The 27,059-nt window shown below is 39.7% G+C and overlaps 1 protein-coding gene and 1 non-coding gene across 6 annotated transcripts in view; one reads left to right on the top strand and one right to left on the bottom strand.

Moving 5' to 3' along the window:
- Positions 1 to 24,023, bottom strand: part of TWSG1 (twisted gastrulation BMP signaling modulator 1) — a 48,081-nt gene extending 24,058 nt beyond the window's left edge. For all 5 annotated transcript variants that reach the window (XR_009048088.1, XR_009048087.1, XR_009048086.1 and 2 more), the window contains exons 1-3: positions 23,834 to 24,023; positions 22,122 to 22,278; positions 932 to 1,031 (exon numbers count right to left, since the gene is read on the bottom strand). Coding sequence is in view for 2 of the 5 variants with exons in the window: in XM_057699932.1 (XP_057555915.1) it covers positions 932 to 1,031; positions 22,122 to 22,244 (223 nt within the window). In the remaining 3 variants the exon portion in view is untranslated. The remainder of the gene's footprint in view (positions 1 to 931; positions 1,032 to 22,121; positions 22,279 to 23,833) is intronic.
- Positions 3,653 to 3,759, top strand: LOC130832187 (U6 spliceosomal RNA). Its single transcript, XR_009048259.1, has one exon. It is a non-coding gene; the product is annotated as a U6 spliceosomal RNA (small nuclear RNA).
- Positions 24,024 to 27,059: the final 3,036 nt, after the last annotated feature.

The raw sequence follows: 27,059 nt of genomic DNA, 5'->3' as shown, positions 1-27,059 counted from the left end.
AGACAAAGAGATTCTCTGTACAGCACAGAGGATCCTATCTCAGTCAAACGAGGAAGGATTCTGAGAAAAGGGTACAGGTGAACCGCAGTTAAGGAGTTCACTGCTGGAGAGAGGATGATGAGTGTTCCTCCCAGCAACAGTCTGCCCACATAAGTTTTCTTTCTAAAACACAAATGACAGCATTCTATAAACACACTCTTGCACCCTACTTTTTTTTTTACTTAATACATCTTAGAGACTGTTCCTCAGAAAGCCCTTAAAAACAGCTTTAAGTTTCTCAAGACTCTTTGTAGTGAAGTCTTACATAAATGAAGATAATCTATTTTTATTATGCTAAGTACCTATTTTTTCATTTGTGACAATACCACATGCTTCTTATAAAAAAATATCAACAGGGGACCTCCCTGGCGGTCCAGTGGTTAAAACTCTGCGCTTTCACTGCAGGGGGCACGAGTTTGATCCTGGTCAGGGACTAAGATCCCACATGCCACGTTGTGCTGCCAAAAGGAAAACAAACAACTGTGCTCTCTGCCAAGGCTGACCTCCCCAGCAAAGCACTCCATCCATGACCCCTTTCATTTAAAATAATTAATTTAATTTGCATGGCTTTAAAATACATATATATATATCAACATTATAAAAATTAAAAGTAAAAAGTAAAAAACCTCTCTGCTTGTTCCTCTACTCCTACTTCCCAAGAATAAGAACTTTTGATTTCTTCCCAGACCTTTTCTATAAAAATACAAATATATATATATGTAAATACTATTCAATACTAGCAAATGCAGTAATATATTGTTCTATTAACCTACAGTATTTTATACAAATCCTAGCCTATGCCCATAAAATACATTTATATTATTTAAAGTCTCTTAAAGTTAAGGATTCTGTGATAAGAAATATTAAGAAACTTTACTGTATATCAACTTACCAACGCAATCACAGCACTCATCCCAAAGGGTCCCAAGACACAGCATACACTCCTTACAGCAGGAACAATTTCCTTCTCCAGGTCGGCACTGGCAGAGCTCCTAGAAATGAGACAGATATTCAAACTTAAAATTCCAAATAACTATATTTAAATTGTTCATTTTTTGCAGCAAAAAAACTCCATAATATTCACCTTTATAGTAATTTACTCTTGGCACAATTTTTTTTATTATACATCATTAACTATTTGTTGGAACATAAATATCTACAAGGTAGATATTTAGATTTAGATTTAAGTACTACTAGATCTAAGTTGATTTAGATTTTCTTTTGGACACATTCAATGAACACATTTTGGATCCTTTTATCTTATTTTGAAACAAAATAAAAACATTCTACTTCATAACCCATAACTTTACCCCCCATACTACCTCAACAAATAATTCAGTATAAGAACAAAACCTACTTTCCAGCTATTAGACTCACTGTTCAAATTAATCTAAATGCATGGCCAGCTGACTTGTTGTGAGAGCTGTGATTTCTCAATATGCAAAGTGTGAATAAAAGCATCTTTCAAAAACTATTTTCAAGCACTGACATATATACACTACCAAATGTAAAATAGATAGCTACTGGGAAGCTGCTGTGTAACACAGGGAGATCAACTTGATGACTGGTGATGACTTAGAGGGGTGGGATAGGAAGGGTGGGAAGGAGTCTCGGGAAGGAGGAGATATGGGGATATATGTATAAATACAGCTGATTCACTGTTGTAGAGCAGAAACTGGCACAACAGTGTAAAGCAATTATATTCCAATAAAGAGCTTAAAAAAAAACACCTATTTTCATTGATCTACAATATATTAAAACAATGTGCTTGGTGTGGCAGACTGTCTACAAAGAAGACAGTGATTCTTCCCCTCCCCTTGTCACCCTGTTTGCAGCTCCTCTGATCAAGAGACAGGGTCTATTTCCAGACCCCTTGAATGCAAGTGATCTTGAAACTTACTCTGATCAACAGAACTTGGTGGATGTGATTTAGTGTCAGTTCTGAGTCTGGGTCTCAAGAGGTCTGGAATGTTTCCACTCCTTCTCTTACAACTTTGCCCAGCTGCCACGTGAAGCCTGGGAGAGGGCCACATGGACAAGTTGGTCCATCTGAAGCCATACCAGCTCAACGAGCCTCCAACCAACCGGCAGCTGACAACAGACACAAGAGTGAGCCCAGAAAACTCACCCGGCTGATAGAGGCCCAAACTGCTGACCCACAGAAACAAGAGCAAAATAAGTGGTTATTGTGTTAAAGCCACAAAGCTTTGAGATGGTTTGTTACTGCGCAAAAACTAATTAACATGGCTCGCTTTGTACATGAAGCTTCAAGGTAATTCCTTTAGTCTTCCCTCTGCCCCTCCCCTGGCCACCAGAGTCACTGCTAAACAAACCCAACCTAAAGGAAAATTCTGTGGCCACATGGCTTACTTGGCTTTCCCCCGGTTGATGAGATATTATATATATTTTTAAAAACTTAAACATAGCACATATTTATCCCTATTAAATTCATCTTATTACGTTTCTAGACTACTGGGGTCAATTCATCATTCTAATATGACATAATTTTTTGCAAACTGGTTTTTTTCTAGTTTCAGTGAGAAATAATTGATATACATCACTGTATAAGTTTAAGGGGTACAGCATGATCATTTGATTTACACTTATTGTCAAATGATCACCACAGGAGGTTTAGTTAACATCCATTATCTCACATAGATAAAAGAAAAAGAAAAAAAATTTCTCCTTGTGACTCTTAGGATCTACCCTTTTCGTCAAACAGCAGGAGTAACTACAGTCATCATGTGGTACATTACAGTCCTAGTACTTATTTATCTTATAACTGCAAGTTTGTACCTTTTGACCACCTTCCTCCAATTCCCCCTCCCTGTGACCCCACTTCTGGTAACCACAAATATGATCTTTTCTATGAGTTTTTTGGGGGGTTTTGGGCACTTATTTCACTTAGCATAATGCCTTCAAAGTCCATCCATGTTGTTGCAAATGGCAGGATTTCCTCATTTTTTATGGCTAAATAGTATTCCATTATATACATACACCACAACTTCTTTACCCATTTATCCATCAACAGAAACTTAGGTTGTTTCCATATATTGGGTCACAGATACATACTGACATCAGTATATATACTTGGCAATTGTAAGTAATGCTGCCATGAACATTAAGGTGCAGATATCTTTTGGAGTTAGGTTTTTGCTTCCTTTGAATGTCTTCCCAGAAGTGGAATTGCTAGATCACATGATAGATCACATGATGATTCTATTTTTAATTTTTTGAGGAACCTCCAAAATGTTTTCCATAGTGGCTATACCAATTTACACTCCCAGCAACAGTGCACAAGAATTCCCTTCTCTCCATATCCTCACCAACACTTGCTATCTCTTGTCTTTTTAATGATGGCCATCATGGCCATTCTAACAGGTGTGATGTGATAGCACATTGTAGTTTTGATTTGCATTTCCCTGATGATTAATGATGTTGAGCATCTTTTCATGTACCTGTTAGCCACTCACATATCTTCCCTGAAAAAAACGTCTAGGTCCTTTGTCGATTTTTGGATTGGATTTTTTTTTTAATATATTTTGGATATTAACCCCTTATCAGATATAACAACACTGACATTTAATTCCTTTTCTCAAAAAGTCCCCTAGCTGTGCTTGCTTCGGCAGCACATATACTAAAATTGGAACAATACAGAGAAGATTAGCATGGACCCTGCGCAAGGATGACACGCAAATTCATGAAGCGTTCCATATTTAAAAAAAAAAAGTCCCCTAGCTATTACACAATTACACAGCACTTTCAAGAATCAACACTTGTTGGGAATTCGCTGGCAGTCCAGTGGTTAGGATCCTGTGCTTATACTGCAGGGGGCACAGTTTTGATCACTGGTTGGGGAACTAAGATCCCACAAGCTGTGTGGCATGGCAAAAAAAAAAAAAAAGAATCAACACTTGTACTACGTTCTAATTCATTAGTTTGATGTCAGTATATATCAGTGACCTAATATATGTAAATTATAACAGTTTAGTACCACGGAATTCTACTACTCAGGCCACAGGCACGTAATGCAGACCTTGAGTAACCTTGCTAGGCCTGACTGAAAGAGAGGGACTAAAAGGGCAGAGCCTTCCTGAGAAGTACAGGTACTTCATCATAAAACTGATTCACACAGCTCAAAACTACTTGGAAATTTAGAAAAACAGAGCTGCCAAAGCTGTATTTTGTGATTTGTTTCTCCATAAGAATCTGTCATCTTTGGAGTGAGAGAACATTTTCTTAGTACACATTTTTTTTTTTAAAAACACCATCATTTTGTTCTTTAGTTTTTAAAAGGTTGCAACTTAGCTACAAGAAATAAAGTTTTTAAAATTTTAATTGAGGGACTTCCCTGGTGGTCCAGAGGTGAAGAATCCATCTTGCAATGCAGGAGACGCTGGTTCTATGCCTGGTGGGCAGCTAAGATCCCACATGCCACGGAGCAACTAAGCCCGTGGTGCTTATAACGAGAGAGAAACCCACACGCAACAACTAAAGAGAAGCCCGTGCCCTGCAAGGAAGAGTCGAGAGATGCAATAAAAGATCCTGCGTGCCATAACAAAGATCCTGTGTGCCACAACTAAGACCCAAAGCAGCCAAAAATAAAAATAAATAATTACAATATTAAAATTTAATTTACACTATCCATAGAAAATACTCCTTTTCTATCTTGGTTATGTATATTTACATTATCTATGTAGCTCAGAAGAAACATATCGGAAAGTAACAAATTTATTAAAAGAGTAAGTCTCTCCTTTTTCTTTTTTCTTTTTAAGAACTTTTATTGAAATACAGTTAACAGACAATAAACAGCATATATTTAGAGTGTACAATTTGGTATCCCAATCTCCCAATTCATTCCCCCTCAACCCTCTCCACTTTCCCCACTTGGTGTCCATGTGTTTGTTCTCTACACCTGTGTCTCTATTTCTGCCTTGCATTTCCTCTTTCACAGTTGTTAGCATTTGCCTTATGTATTGAGGTGCTCCTATATTGGGTGCATATATATTTATAATTGTTATCTCCTCTTCTTGGATGGATCCCTTGATCTTTATGTAATGTCCTTACTTGTCTCTTGTAATATTTTTTATTTTAAAGTCTATTTTACCTGATGTGACTACTGCTACTCCAGCTTTCTTTTGATTTTCATTTGCATGGAATACCTTTTTCCAACCCCTCACTTTCCGTCTGTATGTGTCCCTAGGTCTGAAGCGGGTCTCTTGTAGACAGCATATATATGGGTATTGTTTTTGTATCCATTCAGCCAGTCTGTGTCTTTTGGTTGGTGCATTTAGTCCATTTACATTCAAGGTAATTATCTATATGTATGTTCCTATTACCATTTCCTTAATTGTTTTGTTGTTGTTTTTGTAGGTCCTTTTCTTCTCTTATGTTTCCCGCTTAGAGAAGTTCCTTTAATATTTGTTGTAGGGCTGGTTTGGTGGTGCTGAATTCTCTTAGCTGTTGCTTGTCTGTAAGCTTTTGATTTCTCCCTCGAATCTGAATGAGATCCTTGCTGGGTAGAGTATTCTTGATTGTAACTTCTTCCCTTTCATCACTTTAAATATATCATGCCACTCCCTTCTGGCTTGCAGAGTTTCTGCTGAGAAATCAGCTGTTACCCTCATGGGAGTTCCCTTGTATGTTATTTGTTGTTTTTCCCTTGTTGCTTTTAATAACTTTTCTCTGTCTTTAATTTTTGTCAATTTGACTAATATATGTCTTGGCGTGTTTCTCCCTGGGTTTATCCTGCCTGGGACTCTCTGCGCTTCCTGGACTTGGGTAGCTATTTCCTTTCCCATGTTAGGGAAGTTTTCAACTATAATCTCTTCCAATATTTTCTCGGGTCCTTTCTCTCTCTCTTCTCCTTCTGGGACCCCTAGAATGCAAATGTTGGTGCATTTAACATTGTCCCAGAGGTCTCTTAGGCTGTCTTCAGTTCTTTTCACTCTTTTTTCTTTATTCTTTTCCACATCAGTGATTATCACCATTCTGTCTTCCAGGTCACTTATTCGCCCTTCTGCCTCCGTTAATCTGCTATTGGTTCCTTCTAGTCTATTTTTCATTTCAGTTATTGTGTTGCATATCTGTTTGTTTGTTCTTTAATTCTTCTAGGTCTTTGGCAAACTTTTCGATCTTTGCATCCAGTCTTTTTTCAAAGTCCTGGATCATCTTCACCATCATTATTCTGAATTCTTTTTCTGTAAGGGTGCCCATCTCCTCTTCATTTAGTTGTTTTTCTGGGGGTTTATCCTGTTCCTTCATCTGGTACAAAGTCCTCTGCTTTTTCATTTTCTCTATCTTTCCGTGGCTGTGTCTTTCAGTTCCACAAGATGAAATACTACTGATACTGCTTGATACTGCTATCTGCCCTCTTCTCTCCTTTTTCTTATCACAGCTTTCAAATGGCAGCTTGTGAAATGAATTACTGGATATTATGCTAAATAATTTTAAAATGAATGTCAATTTAATGGCTTCCATTAGAGAAATCTGAGTCTTTAAGGCATTCAATATACCTTTTACAGTCAGGTATTTGTGAGGTGTTTTAATTTGGAATGAAAGGGTGGATGATAACATCAGATTACTGCTAACTAATGGAAGGTTAAAATTCAGACTATTAAAAGTTACTTAAACTTGCCTGGATTATTTACCCCTCAATATTAAATGTATTTCACACCCTCTTAATAGATGCCTGTGCTGTACTTTTACATGTCAGTGTGGTAGAATAATGCTCTGAAGAAGCATGCTTAATGACTTTTAATTTACTGTTAGAATACAAAGTGAGAGGCTCTAGGAAGCCGAGACAGGGGAGAAATCCAGGTTAAAATTTCACTGGTAAAAATTACTGCTAAAACTGGTTGAATACTAGCTAATATTTTCTTTCCATCTTACTACAAAATTGAATGAAAAAATCTGTGTTAATAAAGCAAATTTGATTTCATAAACTATGAAATTTCACAGAGTAAATAAGCTGCACAATGCATCAAATAATCTGTATTCTTCAAAACTCATGCACGCATTCTTTCCAGGAAACTGGAAAATAATGAAAACAAGCTCCTCAAACAAACTTTTTACCCAGTATTACACATTTAACTTCTCACTTTCCAGGAGAAAAATAGTATACAGGCAAAGTTAATATATGGCATTTAGGATCTCAAAAACCTCACCGCAAATCTAGAAAGCAAAAATGTGTGGAAATGATTTGCTTTGTTTCTATTGTTCTAAAGTCTAAAAAGGAAAGGAAACGATGAATTTCTATGTGTCAATAATCATGAATAACAACCATGTGTAGCTCATCAAGAAATCCATTATTTTCTACTCACTTTATATGTCTTTCAAAATCATACTATTAAATCATTTTGGTCATAAACACATTTGGAAACATATTTTAATTTTTTGACAGCAAGCAAACTATGGTTGGGACGAATGTTTCTAAATATAAAAAACATTTTTAAGGTGCTTTGAAGTCAAGTATTGGAAATACAAAAGAAAAGAAAAAAAAAAAACCAAAATGTAACTATGAAGAATCAAGGATCACATAAAAACACTAAAAAATTACTCCATTTAAATTAAGTAGGGACTTCCTAGGTGGTGCAGTGGTTAAGAATCTGCCTGTTAATGCAGGGAATATGGGTTCGACCCCTGCCGCAGGAAGATACCACATGCCATGCAGCAACTAAGCCCGTGCACCACAACTATTGAGTCCATGTGCCACAACTACTGAAGCCCATGTGCCTAGAGCCTGTGCTCCATAACAAGAGAAGCCACCACAATGACGAGCCTGCACACCACAATGAAGAGTAGCCTCTGCTCACTGAAACTAGAGAAAGCCTGTGTGCAGCAAAGAAGACCCAACACAGCCAATAAAAAAAGCAATTAACTAATTTAAAAAATGTTTTTAATTAATTAAGTAGAATTTTTTCTTCAGGATACTTAAAAAGAAATCTTTACTTTAGTTGTTTTATATATGATGACATAAATGAATCTCCTGTAACAAGAAAGGCTTTGCTAACGAGGCTAGAGTCAAGATAAAAGGAATGCTTTAAATTTTTAAAAGTTTTTTTTAAATGATAAAAGACTTTGAAACAAATCTACTAGAGTATAAGGAGAAAAAACCCAAATTCTTCCCACTTCGGTAAATTCCTCTGCGTTTCTAACAAAATAATGATTCCTGCTTTAAAAAGTAAGCATTTCCCTATTGTATCAATAGAAATCTGTCAACATAACATAATGGCTGCATAATAGAACATTTTATGCACCCAAATTCAGAAGCAGGCCTTAAATTCTTCATCCCTTTCACAGCTTGTCCATGTTCTCATTCTTTATCACCACCTTCAGAAATGCCATTATTATCTTCCATGTCACTATTACTTCAAAGTCTTCCGTGCTAACTAGAAAGAAGGTCGTGCTGGGATGTAGGGTTTCTCTGTGGACTGGCTACGTATGCAATTCACTAACCTCCCTATGACTAACCTTGAGCACTGCTCAGTTGGCTGAACCAACCAAATACAATGTTCAGAGTCCAGAAGAAAGCCCAATCCAACACCTATACTGATTTCCTGCCACAGCCTCCCCCAAAGTTCCTAAGTGGGTTTTATGTAACATTAACAGGCACTGTGCTAAGTGTTTTATATGCATTATCTTGAAGCTCATAAAGGCTTTATCAAGGTAGTATTTATCCTCATTTTCATATAAAGTTATGAATTTGTACATCATTCAATTTGTATATCAATGAATTTGTACATCAATCAAGTGGCTGAGATCTGACCCCAGTTTTGGATAGCTATCCCTGCTTTTTAAACAATGAAATGAGAAATATAAAGCTTATTGCTTATTAATTTATCATTTTAATAATTATAGTTATTACTTTCTTAGAAAGAATGAGCCCATAATTAAACTTAGCTAACCCTTCAGGTTGTTTAATCAAAGGCACTATTTTATCTTTCACTCTCGGTACCTGAATTAAATTACAAGTGCTATTGCCCAAGTTTAATCATTGTTTGTAAAGGTAAAATAAGTATCATTGGCAAGAGTTGCAAAACCAGTGAGTTGGGATTTAATACTTAATGCTTTTTTTGCTTCGCCAGTTAATGATCGCATCATCTGCCTCCCCGGTCTGCAAGTCTCAGAGAAAGTGTGGGCACTGCTGCTGGTACTGATGAAAGGCTGGAAGGCGTGGGTCAGTGACCCAGCCCAAAATGGGCTGTGAAGTCAGATCTTCTGCCTCAGGGCTGCTCCCACCACCACTGCTTCCGCGTGTCAGAGCCAGAGTGACATAGATGGTGAAGTACCACGTTAGATGTTCTAAAAGTGCTGTAACATCACACCGTTCAATACACGTATGGTGGAAAAAATTAAAACTTTATACTAAATAGAAAACAGAAATTTATACATTTGAGCTATTCTACACTGATCAGCATGAGTATTTACAGATAATTTGGCAATCTGCTTTAAAAGTTTATATGAAATGAAAATCTGGCAGGATGAAAAGTTGTGGGAAGAATTTAATAATTTAAAATGTATTTTACTACATTTGTGTTAGTGAAAATCTTCACTATGACAAAGAATTTTAAGTCTGTTATGCCAGAAGACAGATTTTATATAATTATTCAATCAGTTTTAATGGAACATCCTATTCTCTACATGTCTAAGGTTCTAGTGAGATTTTTTTTTGACTCTTTTTTTTTTAAAAGAACTTTTATGGATACAGTTAACATACAATAAACTGCATATATTTAGAGTGCACAATTTGGTATTTTTTTTCTTATTAGTAATGTATATACGGCAATCCCAATCTCCCAATTCATTCCCTCCCAACCCTCCCTGCTTTCTCCACTTGGTGTCCATATGTTTGTTCTCTACATCTGTGTCTCTATTTCTGCCTTGCAAACCAGTTGATCTGTACCATTTTTCTATAGTCCACATATATGTGTTACTATACGATATTTATTTTGCTCTTTCTGACTCACTTCACTCTGCATGACAGTCTCTAGGTCCATCCATGTCTCTACAAATGTCCCAGTTTCATTGCTTTTTACAGCTGAGTAATATTCCATTGTATATATGTAGGTTCTGGTGAGATCTTAATACTCTATGCAAAATAAACTGGGTGGGGGGAGTAGTTGTTCATCTAAGACTAAGCCTAGACTTTAAGAGTTAAAATTTATTTTATAAACGTCCAAATTTCCAGGTCAGAGATGGCAATTAATAACTTGAGGGAAATTTTTATTTTATATTCTGATGTAAGGTTGCTGATAAACATCTCCATTCTTTAACTGTTGCCAAAATCTGAGAGATTTGTTAGCAATGCTGCTAAAACAGGAAAATATCACCATTCAAAACAATATTATAGTCTAGCAGACAGCAAATGACTTGGATTTACAGAATCTGGATTCAAGTCCTAGCCTGTAAACTGCAGCATGTAACACCAAATCACCTACACACAGAATAAAAATCTAAAAAGGACTATATCAAATATCAGAGTAGTCTGTATTTAGAAAACATGACTATAAATGATTTATTTTCCTTTTTCTACTTCTATGTATTTTGTGGATTCCCTTTGAGAACAAAATATTTTTATAATGGCAAAAAAACATTTTAAATTTAGGTAGTAGGACTTCTTAAGATCCAGTTGAATTTCGTAAAATAAAAAAATAAGACACTCAAAGAACACAAACTGAGGTCCTTAAATATTAAATCAAAATAGCTATAAGTATTTATAATATCTTGACCTAAAACCCCCAGGAATGTAAGAACAAAGGTCAGTACAAATATGAACATTGTGTGAGCATCTGTAACCAACAAGGCATTAAACTACCTAAACTGATACTATTTTCACAGCCCTTAGGTACATCAAATGGGTATTTAAAACCCAGTACATAAACAACATACCCTCAAACAAATAGCCTTTATTCAAAAGAAAAAACGTAATTATAATTACATTAGCTACAGCAAATCTGTTTTGACATATTAATACTCTTTAAGGAGGACATCAGACAGACTTTCAAACTCAGAACAGAAATATCTAAACCGAATCTTATTATCATGTTGCTCTTTATAAATTCTAACTGACTGGCAAACTTTTGCCTTGAAAATAATATAAACTTAAGTGAAATACTACGGATACTATGGAAAACAGAATTTATCCTTTTGGCTAAATAAATCAGCATACAAGTTCATGTACATACATGAACCACCAAAATATATCAAATGACACCCATTTCTTATATAAACCTCGTAACAAAATTTTAATCCTACTTACTTCAAAAGTACCCTGAAGTGTTTCTTTAAAATCATTCCAGGTGAGGTGAAGAGGGGGTAGGTAGAGATGAGACTGGACTGGCCATAAGCTGACCACTGGTGAAGCTGAATGATAGGTAAATGGGCACTTATTTACTATTCTCCCTATTAAAATCATACTTGAGGACTTCCTAGGTGGCGCAGTGGGTAAGAATCCGCCTGCCAATGCAGGGGACATGGGTTTGATCCCTGCCCCAGGAAGATACCATATGCCGCGGAGCAGCTAAGCCCGTGTGCCACAACTATTGAGCCTGCGCTCTAGAACCTGTGAGCCATGACTATTGAGCCCATGTACCGCAACTACTGAAGCCCACGTGCCTAGAGCCTGTGCTCTGCAACAAGAGAGGCCACCGCAATGAGAAGGCCGCGCACCACAATGCAGAGTAGCCCCCGCTCGCCACAACTAGAGAAAGCCTGTGTGCAGCAACGAAGACCCAACACAGACAATAAAATAAATAATTAATTTAAAAAAATCATATTTGAAAACTTCCAAGTGTCCCAATGAAATCCTCATCTTTATTTTTGGGGGGTTTTGTTTTGTTTTATTTTTTTTGGCCACGGTGCACGGCTTGTGGGATCTTAGTTCCCCAATCAGGGACAGAACCCACGTCCCCTACAGTAGAAGCACAGTCTTAACCAATGGACCACGAGGGAAGTCCCCCTCACCTGTGTTGTAATGTAATAATTCAACAGGTGAAACAGCCAATGAAAATAAGTTTTAGTCTCCACTTATGAACTTTAGCAGCTATTCTAACTGCTAACATTTGAAGGGAAACAATGACTTACCCTTCCCTTAAATTATATCAGGTCTAATTCAGCACTTTTGGACATTAATTTCAAAGATAGTCACGAGATGTTAGCCAAAGCAAAACAGGACAAAAATAAATTAGAGCCACAACTTTTAAGAGCAGGGAAGTACGAAAAAAGAGAGAAAACACTATAGGAAAATAAGGTAATGTTTATAAAAGGAAAGAGGGAAGTTGTATATTATACACCAAAATATTACTAGTATAGTAACAAATCAAGCTAACTAGCAAAAAAAATCTAGTGTGGAATTTAATTAGCACTGATTAAGAAAAAAGGAAGAGAAAGTTAACTTTTTAGTTTACTGTAATTAAGAAAGTCCTGATGTTACCTGAACTATCTATATTTTTAACTTAAAATACATTTTTAAAAAACTAGAATTATTAATGAGAAACTACTTTAAAGTCCCAATTTATTTCAGATAATCTAAGATTTATTTAGTAGTTAAATCAATTTTTAGAATAAAAAAAGCAGACTGTTGATTTAATACACAAAAATGCTAAATAAATATTCAGATAACCAGTAAACTGCTAAAAGAATGCATCAATGATCTTTGAACCTAAGTCTGAATATCTTCATGAAACATAATGTTTATATCATCCTAAATATGACCATAAATATTAGCTAAAAGTACTCACAAATCAATAAGGGGTTTTTCAGTTCTTAAATACAAAATGGGTCTTGAGATTTCTGGGTTACAAGCACAATATTGATCCAAATTTTAAATGTTCTTTTCACAGAAGCAGAAGAAACAAGTAAAGGTCTCGTTAAAAGCAAAATCCCATATTACCACTTTTCCCCTGAAAGAGAACAGCTCAACCACTCATTATATGAGCAAAGGAATACACCAAGAGGACAATATTACTTGCCTGATGTTAAAATTAGATTTCTTTCCTGTCAGAAGCACAAAATAAATATTTACATAGGGACCACCCTTCTGCGTAGCAAACTGTAGGAGGGGCAGGAATAACTGTGCTGGTAAAAAACATTTACACAACTCTGAGCTTCCAGGGAAAATGTTTTATATTTAGTTCCTTCATGAGTTGCCGACGGCTCAGCATAAACAAGTGTTCCAACTTACCCTCACAGTACATCATTTCAACACTACAGATGTTGTTCAAACCAAACAACAAAAAGAGAAGTTAAACTCCCTCTTGGAGGGAAGCTTCTTTACACTTCTACAGCATGGCCTTTCTGAAGGTTCTTATCTCCCACCTTCATCTCTGTGCATGTTTTTCTGTAATTTTAAGGAGAAAAGCCATCATTGCCATCTAAAATGTCGACGTGCCATGCCTCGTACTTTGTTGAATGTGAAAGCGGAATTTTAGTAACTTAGTATTTGAGATGGCAAACAATGCCCCAACAATTCTTCACCTTTTCAGGGCTATCAACCACTTTGAGAACCTCCTGAAAGCTATGGACTTCTTCCTAGAAAACAGTATATGTGCAAATTTGAATATAATTCTGGGATCCCTTTTAAGAGAAGCATTTAAGAGTCCCAAGAACACCAGCTGACAATTGTTGGCACATGAAACGCCAATAGCCAATCTATTCCTCGGCTGAAGAGAATAGGAATAAAAGAAGGCACTAAAGTTCAAGTTGCTATCAGATCAGTCTGGCTACCCCCACACTAGGGCAAAAAGAAAAGAACCAGGCATCTACCAACCAACCACCACACCAACTGCAGCAAGAACACCAGTCATTCAAAACAAACAAACCAAAAACTTCTCTTCAGGAAAGTGATCAGCCTCAGAGCAGAGAACACATTCCAGCATGGAGGGCTTCCCTGTCCCTCAGGTGATATTCTCCAGTCTGTGTATGTCAGCCCTGCTCCCAAACACAGTCTCACACTCAGGCTTTTACACTTCATTCTTAACTATAATGGACAGGGACTTCGCTGGCAGAATTCAGGAATCTGCCTGCCAATGCAGGGGACACAGATTCGAGCCCTGGTTTGGGAGGATCCCACATGCCTAGGAGCAGCTGAGCCTGTGAGCCACAACTATTGAGCCCGTGTGCCACAACTACTGAGCCCCATGCCATAATTATTGAAGCCCGTGCCTGGAGCCCCTGCCCTGCAACAAGAGAGACCACCAAACTGAGAAGCCTGTGCACCACAACAAAGAGTAGCCCCTGACTGCCACAACTAGAGAAAGCCTGCACGCAGCAACGAAGACCCAACGCAGCCAAAACAAAGCAAAACTATAATGGGGACTTCCTACGTGGCACAGTGGTTAAGAATCCACTGGCCAATGCAGAGGACACAGGTTCGAGCCCTGGTCTGGGAAGATCCACATGCCTCGGAGCAACTAAGCCTGTGAGCCACAACTATTGAGCCCGTGTGCTGCAACTACTGAAGCCTGCAGGCCTAGAGGCCGTGCTCCACAACAAGAAAAGCCACTGCAATAAGGAGCCTGAGTACCACAAGGAAGAGCAGCCCCCACTCGCCACAACTAGAGAAAGCCTGTGTGCAGCAATGAAGACTCAACGCAGCAAATAAATAAATAAATAAATAAATTTATATTAAAAAAAACAACTATAACGGACAACTAAGGAACACTATACATTTGAGGAAAGCCTCCTGAATGAAAGATATAAATTGAAAGAAAAAAATAATCTTGGAAGAAAGAGAAATCTAGGTAACAGAATGGGAAGGTTGGGGGGAGGGGGACACACCTCCATTTCCATCAATAAAACTTCCAGTAAGTATTCTCAGGATATCTGAGAAAATAGTGCATTCAAATACAAGTAAAAGTGTTAATGTGAAAAATTAAGCAGAAAATAAGCGGTGAAATTTTAAAGTTACTCCTAAAATTTTAAAATTCAATAGAAAGGATTCAAAGGTAAACTCAAGGAACTCTGCCAGAATGCAGAATAAAGCGAAAACAGATTTAAGATCTATGACACAAGCAATTAACAACCTGAAAATAAAATTAAGAAAGCAGTTCCATTTACAACAACATCAAAATGAATAAAATACCTATGAAATAAATTTAACAAAAGAAGTACACTGAAAACTACAAAATACTGTTGAAATTAAAGAAAAATTTAAATAAAAGGAAAGACATTCCTTGTTTGTGAATCAGAAGACTTAATACTGTTAAGGTGGCAATAATTCCCAAATTGATCTATAAAGTCAATGTAAACCCAATCAAAATCCTAGCTGGCAATACCAGAAGCTCAATCCACGAAAGGAAAAAAATGGGTAAGTCGGACTTTTAAAATTTAAAACTTCTGCTCTGCAAAAGACACTGTCAAGAGAATAAGAAGACAAGCCAGGGGACTTCCCTGGTGGTCCAGTGGTTAAGACTTCACCTTCCAATGCAGGGGGTGCGAGTTGGATCCCTGGTCAGGAAGCTAAGATCCCACATGCCTCACAGCCAAAAAACCATAATGTAAAAACACAGGAGCAATATTGTAACAAATTCAAAGAAGACTTTAAAAACGGTCCACATCAAAAAAAATCTTAAAAAAAAAAGACAAGCCACAGACAGGGAGAAAATATTTGCAAGAGACAAATCTGATGAAGGACTGTTAATCCAAAAGATACAAAGAACTCTTAAAACTCAAGAGAGAGAAAATGAGCAACTCAATCTAAAAATGGGTGAAAGATATAAAAAGACACCTCACCAAAGAGGACATACAGATGGCAAATAAAACATATGAAAAAAAGCTCAACATCACGAGCTTAAATTAAAACGAGATACCAATATACACCTATTAGAACAGCTAATATTCAAAACAATGACACCAACAAATGCTAGTGAGGATGTGGAGCAATAAGAACTCTCACTTATTGCTGGTAGGAATGCAAAATTGCACAGCCACTTTAGAAGACAGTCCAGCAGTTTCTTACAAAAGTAAACATACTCTCAGCATATGATCCAGCAATTGTGCTCCTTGGTATTTACTCAAGTGAGTTCAAATTTTATGTCCACACAAACACCTGCACATGGATGTTTGTAGCAGCTTTACTCTTAATTGCAAAATTTGGAGGCAATCAAGATGTCCCTCAATGAGTGAATAGATAAACTGTGATATATCCATAAAATGGAATATAAAGAAATAAGCTACCAAGCCACAAAAAACCATGCAAGAACCATGAATGCATATTGCTAAACGAAATAAGCCAACCTGGAAGGGCTACATACTGTATAACTCCAACTGTATAACATATTGAAACAGAAAAACTATACAGATAGTAAAACAGACTAGTGGTTGCCAGGGGCTTGTGGGGAGAGCGTTGGGGGTGTGGGGGGGGCCAGGGAGGTATGTGGAAGCACAGGGGATTTTTAGGACAAAAAAACAATTCTGTCACACTGTAATGGCACATATATGACATTATACATTTCTCAAGTCCATAGAACTGTCCAACACAAAGTGTGAAACCTAATGTAAATTGTGGACTTAATAATAGTATGTCAATATTGGTGCATCAATTTTAACAAATGTACCAACTAATGCATGATGTTAATAGTAGGAGAAACAGTGGGTGTGTGTAGGGTAAAGGAATATATGAGATCTTTCTGTACTTGCTGCTCAATTTCACTGTAAACCAAAAACTACTCTAATAAATAAAGTCAAATATATTAATATATAAAAATCCTAGGGCTTCCCTGGTGACACAATGGTTAAGAATCCGCTTGCCAATGCAGGGGACACAGGTTCGATCCCTGGGCCAGGAAGATCCCACATGCCGCAGAGCAACTTAGCCCTTGTGTCACAACTAATGAGCCTGTGCTCTAGAGCCTGAGAGCCACAACTACTGAGCCCCCATGCCACAACTACTAAAGCCCATGCACCTAGAGCTGGTGCTCTGCAGCAACAGAAGCCACCATAATGAGAAGCCCAGGCACCACAAGGAAGAGCAGCCCCCCTCACTGCAACTAGAGAAAGCCCATGCGCAGCAATGAAGACCCAATACAGCCAATAAATAAATAAATAAATTTATTTAAAATCAAAAATCCTAGCTGGCTTTACTGCAGAAATTCACAAGCTGATCCTAAAATTCATATGGTAGGGACTTCCCTGGTGGCACAGTGGTTAAGAATTCACCTGCCAATGCAGGGGATACGGGTTTGATCCCTGGTCTGGGAAGATCCCACATGCCATGGAGCAGCTAAGTCAGTGCACCATAACTACCGAGCCTGCACTCTAGAGCCCACGAGCCACAACTACTGTGCCTGTGTGCCGCAACTACTGAAGCCCACATGCCTACAGCCCATGCCCTGCAACAAGAGAAGCCACCACAATAAGAAGCCGCAACGGAAGAGTAGCCCCAACTCACCACAACTAGAGAAAGCCTGTGTGTAGCAACGAAGACCCAACGCAGCCAAAAATAAATAATTAAATAAAATTTTTTAAAAATTAAAAAATAAAATTCATATGGTAATGCAAGGGCCCAAAGTATTAAAAACAAATCTTGAAAAACAACAAAATTAGAAAATTCATACTTTGTGATTGAAAGCATACCACAAAGCTACAGTAATCAAGACAGTGTGGTACTGGTAAAAAGACAGGTATATAAATCAACAGAATACAACTGAGAGTCCAAAAATAAACTCTTACATTTATGGTCACATAATTTTCAACAAGAGTGCTAAGATAATTCAATGGAGAAAAAAATAATATTTTCAACAAATGGTGCTGAGACAACTGGATATCCATTCACAAAAGAATAAAGCTGGACCCCTACCTCACCTCATATAAAAAAAAATCAACTCCAAATAAATTGCAGACCTAAATATAAGAGCTAAAACTATAAAATTCTTTGAAGAAAATAGACACGTAGATCTTGTAACCCTGAGTTAGGCAATGGTTTCTTGGTTACAATACCAAAGGCACAATAATAAACAAACAAATAAATAAGACTGCATCAAAATTTAAAACTTGCGTGTTGCAAATAATACCATGAAGAAAGTGAAAAGACAACCCACAGAATGGGAGAAATTACTTGCAAGTCATATATCTGATAATGGACTTGTACCCAGAATATATAACTGTTATAACCCAACAATAAAAAGACACATAAGCCAATTAAAAAATGGGCATTCGTTCTGAATAGACACTTCTCCAAAGCAGATATATGAATGCCAATAAGCACATGAAAAGATGTTCAATTTCATTAATCATTAGGGAAATGCAAATCAAAACCACTTCACACTCACTAAGATGCCTTTAAGGACAAAGACAGAAAATAATAACAAGTGTTGGTGACAATGCAAAGAAACTGGAATCTACACACACAGTGGTGGAAATGTATACAGCCACTTTGGAAAATATGTTAGTGGTTCCTCAAAATGTTAAACATAGAAAATATGACCCAGCAACTCTACTCCTAGGTATATACCCAAAAGAAATGAAAACATACACCCACATAAAAACTTATATACAAATATCCACAGCACCATTACTTGCATAGCCGAAAGGTGGAGACAATCTAAATATTCATCAACTGATGAATGGATAAATTATGTGTGGTATATCCATACAGTGCAATATTATCTGATCATAAAACAATGAAGTACTGCTGATACATCCTATAATATAGATTAACTGTGAAAGCATTATACTCAATAAAAGAAGACAGGCATGAAAGACAACATATAGTATGATTCCACTAATATTAAATGTCCAGAATAGGCATACAGAGATACTCTGATTAAAAAAAGAATATTTAACACATAATAGCTGGTTGCTTTCTCTAGAACGATGTAGAATAGCTGGTTGCTTTCTCTAGAACGATGTAGAATTAGAAGGAAACTCTGAGATCATCCAAGTCGGCCAAGTCATTGTACAGTTAAGATGGGGCAGATTGTATTTTCCAAAGATGGCCGGCCACCCACCCCATCCACACACTCTCCTTAGTGTTACACTCACAATTCTCAATCAGAGGCAGGGCCTGTGCTCCCTCCACTTAAATCCAGGTGGGCCTACCACTATGGTGGAAGTAACACCTGTGGCTCGGCCATAAAAGGCAATACAGCTTCCCCTACTCTGTGTGGTGAGACATGTGGTCTTGGAAGCCCTGAGCCAACATGTAAGAAATCTCTAGTCTTAAGCCAACATGCTGGAGAGGTCATACAGAGAGACTACTGAGAGGGAGGGAGGAAAGGAGGGGAGAGAGAAAGTGGGGGGTGAGAGAGAAAGAGAGAGAGAATGAAGACTCTTCCTAGCCCAGCTCTGTGATATATCCAACACAGTAGTCACTAGCCACATGCAGCTGTTTAAATTTAAATGAATTAAAATTACTGAATTTAAAAACCTGTTTTTCAGTCACACTAGTCATATTTCAAGTGCTCAACAACTACATGTGTCTGGTTTCTGCTGGACCTGACAGGGCTGATGTAGACCATTTCTATCACCATAGAAAGTTCTAGTAGACAGTGCTGCCTCAGGTAATTTCAGCTGCCAGCCTTCAGGCCGCCCTTGTTAATAATGCTGTGTGCTACAGATGACGTATCCTATCAAGCCCTGCTGAGGATGCAAACTCAGGCTCAAAATAAACATTGTTGTTGTTTCCAGCCACTGACTTTTGGGGTGGCTTGTCACACAGCCACAGGGAGAGGAATGCAAGGAGAGTAAAGGGCAGAATGTTAAATAATCAGTGGAGTCCACAAAACTAGGCAAATGGTAGAACCAATCACATTTCACTGCAATGTCCACTAAGTGCTTACAAATAAATGAACAAGAAAATCCTCAATACTTGAGGCCTCTATCATTTTAACCTCAAACACCCTGACACTATGCACCAGCACGGTTTCTACTATTCCAGAAAAAGATCTGATGAGTCCTGGCTCTGAAGCAACAGGAATCAGAAATGTTCACATCAGTGAATTCATGGTTTAAAAAAAAAAAAAAAAAAAAAAGAGTCCTACCTTCTTTCCAATGAGTTTACTAGAATCACCATTTGACAGATTAAGCTTCACCTGATGTTCCAGTTTTTACACTTTTTTTTTCAGATCTTTATTGGAGTATAATAGCTTTACACTGTTATGCCAGTTTCTGCTGTACAACAAAGTGAATCCACTGTATTTATACATATATCCTTATATCTCCTCCCTCTTGAGCCTCCCTCCCACCTTCCCTAACCCACCCCTGTAGGTCACCACCAATCATCGAGTTGATTTCCCTGTGTTATGCAGCAGTTTCCCACTAGCTATCTATTTTACATTTGGTATACACTTATTTTTTTACTCTACTTTTTGAAGCATTTTGTAAGTATTACAGATTTTTTAATTGAAAAGCAAAACAAACAAAGACTTTTGAGAGTGTTTATCAATAGTAACCAAAAGCTTTCTTCTTTAAATACTGCCTTATCAAGCAAGGTGTTTTAAATAAAATCCAATTTTTAATTATTTGAATAATGAAAATTATAAACTTGGAGTCAAAAAATAAGTTGACATTTAAGTAGAGTTCCACCTAAACATGAATATAGCAATTATTATGAGCCTACTTCTAGTAATGAACAACGAAGATACATGGAAATAATGTGGGAAGTGGCACAGATTCCCCTGTGACCACAGCACAAAGCTGGACTTCACGAGAAAACTACAAAATTTTCAACCAGCACAAGCCCAAGGAGATGTGCCATATTAAAACTTCCACATATAAAACTAAGTTACATTATAGAATTATTGTTAATTTTTAAATTGCTAACAGCTATGTTTTCAAGAGTTCTTATCTTTAAGAGAGAGACATCAGAATTATAATAAAATGATTTCAGGGGTCTGCTTGACACTACACAGAGCTGGGGGGACAGAGGTGAAGCAAGGGCAACCCTGCGTGAGTGACAGCTGTGACTGCTGATTGTTATTGCTGTTTAGTGTACTCTTCCCTCTTCTGTTTATGCTTAAAAACATCCACAGTGAAAACCCTAAGCCTAACCAACCAACCTTTCTAGTTAAATGTTTTGGTTAAAATGCAAAGTGAGGATACACAGAGTATGAGATGGTGGCAACCACACTCACAGAAAGGCCAGGCTTCTCAGAATTTTAACTATTGAGGGCCAAAATGTCACAAATCTCATCTATAAAAATCATTATCGCTTCTAGTACATACACACAAATGCCCTCATGTCAGGATTACAGCCAAGAGGTAGCAGAGTCATACTTTATACAAAATTCTAATACGTGTGGTTACTGAATTTCTTAGCCAACAGCTAGAAAGGAGGCTAATAAATACAGACCCAAGACTGCAGATGGTCTAACAAGATGGGAAAGGGAGAATAGCTGTATAAGATGTGAAGTTCACCACTAATGAATGCAACTTTATGGACAGTAATAACCAGTATGTGTATGGAGAGACCACAGGCTTCCGGTTCAAACTTTCACGTTCCACAGTCACTTACTAGCTCTATGAACTAAGCCAACTGTTAACCCCACTCTTCTCTTCAGAAAGGCTTGCCTTGATGTCTGAGAGACATCACTGTCAAGTATCTTGGAAGCAGACTCTCCAACACCTGCAACCTTGAGAAACCCTAACCCAGAACCACCCAGCTCAGCTGCTCCTAAATTCCCAACCCTTAGGAACTGTGTAAATAATAAACGTTTACTGCATTAAGTTGCTCTGTTTGGGGTAGCTTGTTACACAAAACAGACAATTAGTATATTATATTTAGGGAACAGTTTGTCTGTGATTTGACTAGCTAAAATTTTTTTTCTAAATATAGTAAGTGAGCCTTTTGCTATGCAAACTAGATTATACAAGGGAACCCTTTAATTCATCTGAATAGACCGCTCATCACTTTGTAACAGCACATTTACAAAGCTGGATGTTATTTTCCCTATTGAACTCTTTGAGTCTGATGTTCCTTGTATGCAAGAGAAGTATGAGGGCAAAACCCTAGAGCAGTGTGTCATGGTTCAGTACCTCAGGCCTTACGCTGTATTATATAGACACTCTCCATGTGTATTTATATGTTCTGCATCTGCTCTACAATATATTTCAATATTAGTAAAAAAAAGTACTCTTGGTCCTACCTGGATGAGGCATTTGCTCACATCGCTAGCACAGAGTGCTTTGTTACAGCTCAGTGACACAGGGACCCAAGTCAGGAACACCAGGATGGCTAGAGTAAGGGTAACAACAGAGTGTGACTTCATGATCCTTCAAAGACAATCAGTAACTCCCAGGAAGCTAAATGAACAAACAAAAAGAAAAAAAAAACACAACTTTAATTCAAAGACAAGTGGTCAGGTAAAAACAAATACAAAACTGAAAAACAAAGACTCATTGTTAGTGTTAAAAGACTTTCGAATGATCGTTCAAAGATTATTCTCAATGAAAGATTACTGAAACACTCCCCCCAAAAGCTACAATTTTATATAGTAATATCTTGTTAGTCATCTTCAAAGATATAGAATTCTGAAATTCCTCAGACTACCCAGAAATGGTGACTGTGAAAGTTAAAGTGAATATGTGTGTTTGTGTTTCTCTCTCTATATATATATCAGTAACCTGAAAGTATATAAAGCAAATAAGTACTTTCAATACTGCACTGCTACTATTCAGCTTTAGTTTCAGACCCACTATTCAACTTTAAGCCGGGGGTGGGGGTGGGGATTACTATTGTATCATAATTTTAAAAACATTTAACAATATTTTAATTGTTAAAATTTCAATTTTTAAAATGTAAATTATTCTAGTGGTTACTTATTACTATCTCATTTTGTCTCTTAACATAATTCGCCAGAATGAAGCAGCTTAACGTAAGGAGTGGACAGCTGCTGCTTAAATAATTTGGTGAATAACAAAGGGAACAGTAAATTGTTAATTGCATTAAGAACTGTAACTTATCAAAATGTGAAGATATTGTTTTAATTCTCTACCTTAGGTACAAGAGATTCTTCAAAGATACTGAGGAAGATATTACAGTCCAAAACGAAAAACGAAAGAAAGACCAGCACAACTTCTGACAGTGGTTGAACAACCAACACGGTCATTAAACTTTTAAAAAGGAGAAGATAAAACTTCTTGGGGTTTAAAACACACCTCCAAAATAGAATCAATTACATAAATGACTAGTGACGTAAGGCGGATAAAAGGTGCGTTTAGGGCCTTGATCACCGCTGTAAACCTTTATTCTAAGTGTCAGGAAGAACAACGAAGCAAAGGCAACACGAAGGTGAGGAGGACTGGGCTCTGCGCCCGTGGGGCTTGGACTGGACGAGGAAGTCCGGGGGACCATGGCCGAGGCCGGGGTACCCTCCCGGGGCCGTCAGGACCCACCGCCCACTATACTGAACCGCACGCGCAAGTGTGGGGACTCCGGAGCCACCGGCACGTATTCGTGGCAGCCAAAGAAGGCACTGGAAAACGGGTTCTTTCAGAACTAGTTTTCATCTCACAGCCATTGAAAATGGGATATTTTCCCCCACCTCACGGCTGTCTGCGTCCCACTCCCCGAACCTCCCCAGAACAGGCGTCCAGGTGAACGAGGCTCGTAGAAGCAGGTAACCGAGCGCCTCCACCCGAGCGGCTCCCTCGGGGCCTCGGGAACAAAGCGCAGCGGCCGAGAGGGCGGCGCTGACTGTGGCCCCGGCGGCCGGCGGAGGAGCGACGCCCGCCCCTCTCCGCCCCGTCCCGCCTCGCCCCCGCGGAGGCCGCCCAGGCCGCGAGGGCCCCGTTCTCCCGGTCCTCCCCCGGCCTCCAGACCCCAAGCGGCGCCTCCTGCCCACGCCGCTCCGCTCACCGTGCGCCGCGGCGCCGCTAGGCCGCCGGGCCCTCCTTCCCCGCAAGTCCGCCGAGCGGGCGCGCCGCGGGCTGTGGAGCGAGGCAGGCCGCACCTCCGCGCCGTCCACCGCGCAGCACCCCCGAGGCTCGGCCCTAAAACAGGCAGAGACCGCCGCCTCCGCCTCGCCCCCGCGCCCCCGCGCCCCCACGCCCCACTTCCCTCCGCCCCCCTTGGCTCCCGCCGCCGCCGCCGCCGCCAGCTCCCGCCAGGAGGCGTCTCTCACTCCCTCGGCGCTCCTGTCAGCGCGCGGCCCCGGCGCACCACCCCCAACCCCGGCTCTGCACCGCCCAGGCCACGCCCCTGCCCGCGGGCCTAGCCCGCCCAAGGCCCCACCCCGACCCGGCCCCGCCCCGATCGCGACCACGCCCACCTGCGGCCACACCCCTGCCCCGGGCACACCCACCCGGCCCACGCGCGGTCCCACCTCCCTCTTTCCTGCCCCCATGTCCCGCGCGTTCCCGCCCGCCTCAGGCTCCCGCAGACCCTGCCTCCCGGCCCCTTTTCCGGGTTCACCCTGCCCTGGTCCTGGAGTTGGGAAGTGACGTGAACGAGCTCCTCGACTCCTCACAGCCACCCTGGGAGGCAGCTGGTCTCAGCCCCATTATGGGGATGCCGGACTGACTGATGCACCCCGCCGGTACCCAGTGCAGCTCGCACCTGAACCCGTCATTGACGTCGGAGGCAGGATTTATTAAAAACGCAGGCTTCTGGGGTCTGCCTCAGACCTACTGAATAAGGGCCTCCAAGAATAGAGCCTTCCACCCGCAGTGCACTGAATGCCGCGCTCTTCGTGGGCTCATGGCCCTGTGCTCAGCGCTAGAAAGGGATAGAGGCCGTCGTGGGCGCTGGTCCGGAAGATCCTGGGCCAAGGGAGAGGACGGATGGATACCAAGGCAGATGGCAAGGAGAGGGCATGTGTGACAGTTGGCTTGTAGGTGAAGGCGACTGAGAACGGCACTCGGTTCTTTCCCACAACCCTGGGAATTTGCTTTTTAAAAAGTTTCTGCAGTCACTAAGTTGGAGCCCATTGTACTTATCTCTTGGAAATGGTGACCTAGTACTAAAGTCTTAAGCTGGTAGGATCTTAAATGCCCACATTCCCCTTGGTTAATGGAAGAAGAAATAATTATTTAGTTTCATTTTAAAAATAATAGACTCCTCCAATAAAGAGCTTAAAAAATAACACTATTATATGGTAACATGAATACATATTTTATGAAAAATAAGTATATATTCCAAGACAAACAAAAAATAGTGGGAAGAGTGGCATTATCTTACATTTGTGCTATTTAATGTCAAACAATAGAAGGCAGATGGATTTCATATCTGTTTTTGCATTCGAACTGTTGCAATATCATATATTGTGTGAGGGTATATTATACAAACTCTAAAAAACTGCAATGTGAGAGGAGACTGAAAAGGCAAATAATGCATTAGAATTAAAATAAGAATAGTTTTGAGCTCACGAACTACCTGAAAATCTCTTGGGACCCCCAGGGTCTCCAGATCACACTTGCAGATAACTATATCAACATTTTAAAGCAGTGTATTTATTTTTAAAATGACTAATATTAAAAACTGCGTATACAGTTATTTTAAAAGGCCTGGAAAGAGAACCATGGTGTAAGGGGTGATTGTAAGGAGATTATGAGCGATTTGTGTTGTGGATGTTTTTTCTTTGTGCTTGTCTGCATTTCTCTGTCTTTGCCTGTATTACTTTGGCGATAAGAAAAAAATAGTTATTTTTAAGTTAAAGATCCTCTTTGATACGATCTAGAAGATCAAATGTCATTTGAGCCTCCAGGTGGCTATCAAGTGGTTTCTGAACTTGTTTGGGAATTTGAGAGCTGCAGGGGTTATTGTAGCGGCTCTTTTATTTTACTAGAAGCCTTTATGATCAATGCAGTAAAGCTTCTTAGTAGGGTTTGATGAAAGAGTCAAATGTCACTGATTTACCTAAGCTTCAATCATCTGATACAGATGCATCAGTGGTTGGCTATCAGCCAACCACAGTGAAGAGGTGACTCGTTTCCATGCTGCTAACAAATTACTATAAATTTACTGCTGTAAAACAACACTGATTAATTTTCAGTTCTGGAGGTCAGAAGTCCTAAAATCAGGGTTAATCAGAGGAGTTGTGTTCCTTCTAGAGGCTCTAGGAGAGAATCCATTGCCTTGCCTTTCTCGCTTCAAGAAGCCACCTGCATTCCTAGTCTAGTGCCCCTTCCTCCATCTGCAAAGGCAGCAGCACAGCATCTTCAGAACGCTTTCCCCCACCCTTCTCTTTCTCTTCCCTCTTCTCTCTTCTCTCTTCTCTCTCTCTCATTTGCTGTCTCTCTCCCAGCTGCTCTACAATAGTCACATCTCCTTCTCTGACTCTGACCCTCCTGCCTCCTGTTATAAGGACACTTGTTACATGGGGCCCACCCAGATAATCCAGGATGATCTCCCATCTCAAGAGTCTTAATTTAATCACATGTCCAAAGTCCCTTTTTCCACATAAGGTAACATGCACAGATTTTAGGGATTAGGATGTGGACGTCTTTGTGGGCTGGGGTGGGGGTGGGTAGGGTTAGGGAGTGAAGCTAGGGGAGGGGGTGTTATCCTGCCCAGCACAGAGGGATAACAGGACACTTGTAATTTGTGAACTCACCCTTGTAGGTGGTGCTTCTACACTCTCTCCTCTGGGTCTCCCCTCATCTCAGCCAATCCACCCCAGAAGACAGGGAGCAAAAGGGGAGCTCGAGGCATGGGCTTTGGGTGCCCCTGCTAAACACTCCAGTTTGGTCTGGATTCTCCACTTCTGAGACCCCGGCCCTGCAGGAGGTGGGCCTGGGTGGCGGCAGGGGTAGGGACGGTGGGGTGGGGGTGGGGGTAGTGGAGCTCCCACCTGCCTGGAGGAGGCGTCCAGCCTGTGCACTGTTCAGCGGGTGGAGACGGGAAGACTACTCTGTGTCCCAAGGAACCAGCCGACTGCGGCAGGCTGGGGATTACTGTTTGGAATCCACCACCCCATTCTTAATTCTTTCCACCCGAGAGACTCAGCTGAATTAGCTGATTTGATTTACAGATTTGAACTAAAGGAGCCACATCTACCAGCCTCACAGCCTGCTGTGTGGAAGGGAAGATCTGGCCCTTTGGGCAGAAGCCTTCTTCCTCCACCCTCTCCCCCGCCTCTTCCCTC

Source organism: Hippopotamus amphibius, chromosome 11 (genome assembly GCF_030028045.1).
Source record: "Hippopotamus amphibius kiboko isolate mHipAmp2 chromosome 11, mHipAmp2.hap2, whole genome shotgun sequence".
NCBI lineage: Eukaryota > Metazoa > Chordata > Mammalia > Artiodactyla > Hippopotamidae > Hippopotamus > Hippopotamus amphibius.
Note: the sequence above shows the minus strand (reverse complement) of the source record. Positions and strands in the feature narration are given on the sequence as shown.